The sequence below is a fragment of the Montipora foliosa genome, unplaced genomic scaffold (assembly GCF_036669935.1).
Source record: "Montipora foliosa isolate CH-2021 unplaced genomic scaffold, ASM3666993v2 scaffold_412, whole genome shotgun sequence".
In the NCBI taxonomy this organism is placed as follows: Eukaryota; Metazoa; Cnidaria; class Anthozoa; order Scleractinia; family Acroporidae; genus Montipora; species Montipora foliosa.
In genome coordinates, this window is record NW_027179715.1 from 245,001 (window position 1) to 252,500 (window position 7,500).

The 7,500-nt window shown below is 41.6% G+C and overlaps 2 protein-coding genes and 1 pseudogene across 2 annotated transcripts; 1 reads left to right on the top strand and 2 right to left on the bottom strand.

The window, feature by feature from the left end:
• Positions 1–692, bottom strand: part of LOC137988259 (uncharacterized) — a 7,488-nt pseudogene extending 6,796 nt beyond the window's left edge.
• A 1,259-nt stretch (positions 693–1,951) lies between these two features.
• LOC137988260 (uncharacterized) lies at positions 1,952–2,668 on the bottom strand. Its single transcript, XM_068834300.1, has one exon. The coding sequence runs from the start codon at positions 2,666–2,668 to the stop codon at positions 1,952–1,954; it is 717 nt and encodes a 238-aa protein (XP_068690401.1).
• Positions 2,669–2,752: 84 nt separating this feature from the next.
• LOC137988261 (uncharacterized) lies at positions 2,753–4,258 on the top strand. Its single transcript, XM_068834301.1, has one exon. The coding sequence runs from the start codon at positions 2,753–2,755 to the stop codon at positions 4,256–4,258; it is 1,506 nt and encodes a 501-aa protein (XP_068690402.1).
• The last annotated feature ends 3,242 nt before the right edge of the window (positions 4,259–7,500 follow it).

Genomic DNA, 7,500 nt, shown 5'->3' on the forward strand with positions numbered 1-7,500 from the left:
AGGATATGTTTGTGTGTTTTTTGTTGTTTTGCTTGTAGTTTTATGCTGTTATGTTTTTTCAGAATTAACAGAACTTATTTCTGATTACTTAATGAGTATTGTTTTATGCAATGACTATCCATCAAAGGTCATAAAAGTTCCTTTAACTCCCTGCCTACCTGGAAATACTTCTTCAATGGCTGTGATCTCTTGTTCACAATTGTCTGTCATGAAGTATTTGGGCTTCCATCCATTCATCTCTCTCTGAAGTATGCCTCTTTTATGCATGCAGAAGTTTCGTTTTGTGTTATGAATGATCCAACCACATGGTAGTCGACATTCGTTTGGACCACAAGGAAGAATAAGGGTAGTGCATATTAAGTAGTTTTATAAGTGGCATCCAGCAAGCACATGTGATTGCCATATCTTTGTAGGAGTGTATGCTGCCAGGAACTTTGATGGACTAAGAGCAGGGTAGTGTCAGAATGGCCTTCAGGTGGATCATTTTTGTTGGGAGAATCCGCACTGTATGGCTGGAAGAAGAAGAGGTCTCCTTGGTTCACAGATTTCCACTGAAAAATTCTTTGTGCAATATTTTCTTGATCTATCTTAGAGAATCGACTTTTTACAGAAGCACGGTACAGGTGACTTGTGATGTCAGCTAGCTTTGGGAAGAAGAGACGGTTGACTTTCATCTTCAGACAGTACTTCATTTTTCACATAGCTTTTTATGTGTCTCCGCATCTCATGAGTGTTTTTCACGCCTTCATAGACTAGCTCATCAATTTTTTTTATTATCCTGCTATTCACAGGTTGGGAAAGGCCACTTCCCTGCAAAATGTTTAAGCATATGTTAAACCCAAAACAATGACTGCAATATATTGATGTGAAATCCACTAGAAAATATGTATAGAATTTAGTATGGTGCAAGTAAAAGTCACTTGGGTGAGATGATTGTTGCTGATTACTTTGGGGTTATGTGCAGTGCTCACATTTCCTGAATTTTGCTGTTAATGGTCATTCAGTCTAGAACATTTCAGGTCGTTATCATTTCTCCAGTTTGACAGTAACTAAACATATAATTGAATGAGAGGCACCCTTAACTTATTGCTGGAGAAACTAATCAGTTCGAGTACTGACGATAGACTCTGATGAATTAAAGGTCAATCCCTGTGTAAGCGTAGTTATTTAATTATTCATTTTTGGGTGTAGCATTATCTTTTCAAGGACTAATATTACATTCAAATCGTTTTTTTCTCTCTATTGTCTATTGTCTTACCTCCCCCATGAGGTGATGTGCGTGGTCTGTACTAGAGGGAAATTCTATATAGATTCTTCTCTCATATCTCACTGTTCCTTTACTTAGATCTTCCTTCAGTCTCTTTGATGTCTTTGCCCTTGCATTTTTTGAATCCTCTTCAATCTGGAATGTAGTGTGTACCTGTTAGCTGCAAGATCATGCAACTTTACAATAAATTGTAATTGTTATCTACCTTGTAATCTGGAAATGTTACAACATCCCTCAGTTTTAATCTTGCTGGACAGTTTGCTTTTTTGGACGGCTGTGCTAGGAATCTATTCTTTTTAAAGACAAAATTTCCATCCTAAAAAAATCGAAGCTATTATTCATTACTCAAATTGGATTTCAAATAAAATAATGAATAATAGCAATATTCTTGTTTTTGTTCTTGTTGTTGTTGTTTCCTTTTCACAGCAGCATTTCTGTCTCTCCCGTGCTGGCAATTGAAGAGCTTGCAGGCCATTAAGTAAAAAGGTACTCCTGTAAACTCAATTTTTTTACCCTTAAGCTCCTTGGGCTCTTCTCAATACAGTCGATGATTTCCTTGTTTATGATCTGTGGATCGGCAACGACTACTTATAAAAATGTTATTTAAAACTTCTAATATGTGGTGATCGATTACCAATTTCTTATTTGTTTGTGATAATCCTTGCCATGGTTAAGGATCAGACATTAATGTATAAATGGCAAATTGTCTTTATCTTGGTCCCCATCTTTTGTGCAGGACCTCAATTTTTGCCAGAAGACGGTGGTTTTTGCGCGGACAGTCATGGAAGTCACACCCTGATGTACTGAGTGGAGGACAGACTGGACATGTTGGCGGAGTGAAGGTGGTATGACTATTCTGTCCTTGTAGAGGATGATGCCGTCTACTGTGTAGAGGTGGCCACGGAACTGATAATACTCCGGGAGTGTGGGTGGCAGCTCATGGCGGACGGTTGGGAAGCCAGACTCAATGATAGACATCAGGTGTACGATGTCGTGGTTGCTCGCTGTCGCCACTTTGACCCTGTCCCATGTGACTGCTATAGTACACAGTGCTGATGAAGCTGATGATGCCAGCTGGTCATTGATTGCAAGGGAGCATGATGCAAGCCGCGGCTCGTCACAGCGGATGTGATCCAGGAATGAACGTGGGGGTGGGGTAGGTGAATCACTGGTGGTGGCGATGTGGTCTGGTAGGATCAGCATTTGTGGGGTTTTTGGGCCAGTGGGGTAGCGGGATGCGGCATCAGCTGCTTTGTGCCGAATGCCAGGGATGTATACCATTCTGAATCTATAACGCAGGGTCTTGTCCTTGATGTTACGGAGTCTAGCGTTTGGAATGTCCTCGAGGGATTGATCACCAAGCACCTTGAGCAGGGGCTTTTGATCCACAGCAACAGTCATGTCACTGCAGGCAAGGACAAAGAATCTGGCTTTGGCGACGGCGAGGGTCTCCCCCTCAATTGAGGAGTAGCGGGATTCAGCTGTATGGGTGAAGCGACTTCCGACCTATGTTGTTTTCCAGCCTGTACGGCAGCAGAAAGGCATGTTTGTGGGGCATCGGCAGTGTTTTTGAAAGAGCCAGTATCCGATGCCGGTCTTGGACCAATCTTTGGCGAGGCAGGTGGGTTTGGATTTGTCAAATATGCGGACACGCATTGCTCAACCTACAACAAAACAAACATGGTTTCGTTGGAATGCAGAGGTTGTGTACAGGGAGATTATCCCATCTACCTGCCAGATTCAGTCCTTTTTACAGCTAAGATGGTTCAGCATGCCCACGTGACTACACTCCATGGGGGAGTTTGTTTGACAATGATGAAAGTGAGAGAAAAATTCTGGGTACCCCGACTGCGGAAGTTAGTCAAGAAAACCGTGAAGAATTGCAGTGGCTGCAAACGCTTTCAAGCAGTAGCCTTGAAGAATCCACCCACCGCACCGCTGCCTAGCGAGAGAACAGAAGGAACTACAGCTTTCAATGTGATAAGTGTTGAGTTCGCCGGTTCTGTGAAGTACCACAGCAAGCGCAAGGAAGAACGTAAAGCGTACGTGATCTTGTATTCGTGTAGCCTTACTCGTGGAGTGTTCTTAGAGTTATTGCCAAGTTTGGAGACTACTGATTTCATCCAAAGTTTAAAGCGCTTTATTGCCAGGAGAGGACGTCCATCGAAAGTCTGTTCAGACAATGGTAAAACCTTTGTCGCCGCTACCAAGTGGGTAAAGAAGGTGCGGAGAGATGAAAGATTCCATTCCTTCCTGAGCGAGCATTCCATCCAGTGGCAGTTCAACCTCAGCCTAGCACCATGGTGGGGTGGACAGTTTGAGCGTCTCATTGGATTGATGAAGTCCATGTTCTACAAAACAGTTGGCCAAGGTCTGCTTACCTGGGAAGAACTGAGTGAAGTCATCCTGGACATTGAAGTTGCGATGAACAACCGCCCGTTGTGTTATGTGGAAGACGACGTGCAACTTCTGACGTTAACACCGAATGTTTTCCTGATGTTAAACTCCAGTGTTCTGCCCGAGTTGCACCCCTATCACATAGAAGAAAGAGATTTAAGGAAATGCGCCAAGTTCCTGATGAAAATGAAAGATGTGATGTGGTGTAGGTGGACGACCGAATACTTGAGCGCGCTGCGTGAGCATCACCGGCTCAGATGCGGAAAGAAAGGAAAAGAGAATTCTCTAGCTGTTGGAGACGTTGTTATCGTGAAGTCCCATGAACGAAACCGAAATTGCTGGCCACTAAGGATTGTGGAGCAACTGATTGCTGGAAGAGGTGGAGTAGTTCGTGGTGCTAAGATATGGGTCGGACGGTCACACGTCGAGTGTCCTGTGCAGCTGTTGTACCCGTTAGAGCTGTCCTGTGATGAAGACGACAATCAAGAAACAGCTTTGACACTCAACCCAGATGCACCAATGTTCAGACCCAGGCATGATGCTGCTGCAGTCGCAGAACTCCAAGTGAAGTCCTTGAAGTCCGCTTGCCAGTGAAGTGGGACAGGAACGTGGGTGTGGTGGGCAACTGGTTCCGTAGTAGGGTCGACCATGAGCCTCATAGGGACACCCTCCATCAGTGGTAGTGGCTGGTGCTGTAATAGTCCAGAAGCCATTGTTGCAGGTGCGGCCTGTTAGTCTCAGTTGCTGGGAAGGGTAGATGTGTTGGCGGGGGCGGTGGTTTCTGGCGGCGTGGGCAGGTGCAAGGTGTGCTATGTGCCCTCTCAGGTATAGGTGAGGTGGTGGCCTGGGGGAGTTGGCTTGCAGCATCGGTGGTGGTGTCCTGTACCACCTCTGTGTGTGCCTGGAGGGTTTCACCTACAGTAGGGAACTGCTCCAAAATCATGCCCAGCGCTGTGCAGGTCTCTCAGCTGAGAAACAGCTTGTTGGAGTCACTTGTCAGGTAGACTATTTGTCGGTTTTCAAGGGTCTGGCCAGATGGAGAGGTACAGGGTTTCGTGTTCACGTCTTTTCATGTCCAATTCCATCCACAAATCTTGGGAGTTATTTGCAAGGGTATTGGGAATTCGTCCCTCGAGGGTTTTATTGATTTTTCAATGTCATCCTTCTTTTGCTTAATATTTTCCTTGTTTGATTTTCCATACTTAAGTGATGCTTCCCTAATTTTCATTTTTATCATTTCCAATAATAGCCCAGGTGTAACAGTGTTATCTTGTACATATTCGTGCTTAGTTTGAGTTATAGCTGCTTTAATTTGGTTTACATATTCTGAATTTGCATGAGGAAAAAACTAAGATAAATAACATTCCATGCAATAACAAAATAAAACACTGAAACTATGAACAAAAGCATGGAGAAACAAATATTAATAAACAAACTATTGAATGAACACAAAAGCAAAATTGCACGGGGCAAACAAAAAGAACCAAAACCTGCACAAATCTGCAAAAAACGCTTTGCGCAAAGCCTAATAAAGAAAATAAGAGCAGAATGTAACCTGGAAAAAAACAGAAGACAAAAAGAGCGCCAACAGTATGACAAGAGAACCTTATAAGGGAAGAGTAAGCGAAATGCTGAACACGTGGATGAACCGAGCAATGCATGAAAAAAAGAAATGAAAGAATAAATACCTCTTGGACTTGAGAAGGGTCTTCGTGAATGTCTTGATTCAGGGCTGGAGGTTCAACAACAGCAGCTAAAGCAGCAGGATCCTGTGGAGGATGGGGCGCTTGTCGTTCAAGTTCATCACGAGAAGACATGTTGCTTAAAACTGTCTGCTTGAGCGGACTGACAATGAATTCATGGCTGAGTCTCTTTTATAGTCACTATGGGTAAGACCGCTGTAAATAGATCAGAAATACCTCTTTTCATTGGTTAATTTGCGGACTGTTCCGTCTGTGGTTGATATGATATCTGCAAACAATTTCATGATTAGTCGAAAGGCAGAATGATTCCGTTGGGGAAACCACAATTAAAATAGAGCCTCCTGATTGGTTTACAAGCAGACTGTTTAATGTACAAAAGTACAAAAGTTTAATGTTTAAAAGTACAGATTTAAATGGAGCAATGATTTCTATATTCTTCCATCTTCTTATGTGGTTTGAAATACAATCTTGGACAAAAGTAACTCAAATTTAGTCCTTTATCGGTAACTACAATAAGAGCCCTAAAAGACCTCCTCCCCCTTCCCCACCCAAAGCAAAGTTGTTTCTGAGAACCGCAAACAACATTCTTGGGGGGGAGTGTGGGGAGGAAAGGTGGGTTTGTAAATGGCAGATTTATGTTACTGAAAGAAATTTATTTTCATATGGAGAGAAATAGTGTCTCCACAATTTTGTTCAGGGTTGTAGCTTGAACATAAAATAAACAGAAATCTACCAATATAACATTCTAAACTGTAATCTTAGGCTTAACATGGGATAAAGGAAAATGGAATAAAGAACAAAAGAAGGCACTTTCACTAAACAATGATAAAAGGAGTGAGTCGTGCTGTGAAGGCTAGATGTAATTAAGTTGCTTTTAGAGGAAAGCAACTAATTACTTGAGTACAACGTGCAAGAAACAGAAGACCTAAGGAACCACAAAATTATAAATTTCTATCACGAAAGCGTGTGAAAAAGTAACAACCCCAAGGGTGCGAAACTATGAAGGGCAGCTTCCATTCAACAACTGTTGTTTCTCTACTTCTGAGAAAATTCGCATTTCACATGCTAAGTCTCTTACGCTTCTCTCAATCTAATTGAATGTTGACCCAAAAGTCTCACTTCCACGGGGGCTCTGCATGTGCTGAACTGACACTGCTGAAGAGTCACAGGTTTCAACTGCAATAACATCTTTGAGGTGCAAAAGCAAATTCATGAACATGTTAACCTGAAGTACGGCAATATATAAACGTGACAAACACAAAAGGAATGGAAATGGATCGCAAATAAAAGGCTTTGGCTAACTGAATGATTATGGGTTAGACTGAAGCAACAGAATGTTGAAAAATCCAAAGTCGCTCTCCATGTTAATTGGTAAGTAGTGAGTAATAATTCGAAATATGACAAATAGAGTGAGCCGAATCAACACGTTTTATCTTACCATTCTTGAAACAATTTTAAAAAGCTCCTTATTGAGATAGCTTCTTTTTTGTAAAAAACTGTTGCATAAATTAATGATCAAGAATGCAAAAATTCCCCTAAATGCGCTGTAGATATGCTTAAAGAAAGAAAATAAAGAAAGTTCATTTTACACTAGAATGACTAAACAATTTTTTTCTGACGTGCAAAACTATGGCTTCCCCTTAATCATTTGCAAGAAAGAACACTTGAAATACAAAGTGGCTAAAAATTTTGGTATTTCAATATTAACCCACACATGCAAATCAGTTACATCAGAACCTTTTTTAACACAGTCCATCCACGAAGACAGAGAAATCTCACTAAAACCTTTTACAGGCAAAAATTTTATTGAAAGAAATTAGAAGGAACTGCTCACATATCCAATAGCAAATGATGCAGTTGCTGTCAAAGTCCATTACTCGTCTTTTTCAAGATTCCAGATATCTATTTTTTATTGCCTGTCTTGTTTTATCCAATTGACGTTCCATTCTTGAGCTGCTTTAAGGGTATATTTTGTTTAAAGATCCACCAAAACACCATTACAAATGACTGTGACACCATTGCAGGGTAATGAAATATTCTGTGTCCACTGGATAAAATCTAGATATTTCTACTACTCCAGGGGAGTGACTTTGAAGCAAGTAAAGTCGCTGAAAGGAGCTGAATTAGTGCTTG

What these genes read in the sequence shown, in the direction of transcription:
- LOC137988260 (XM_068834300.1), bottom strand. Translation starts at nt 2,668, where the DNA reads ATGACTGTTGCTGTGGATCAAAAGCCCCTGCTCAAGGTGCTTGGTGAT.
- LOC137988261 (XM_068834301.1), top strand. Translation starts at nt 2,753, where the DNA reads ATGGGTGAAGCGACTTCCGACCTATGTTGTTTTCCAGCCTGTACGGCA.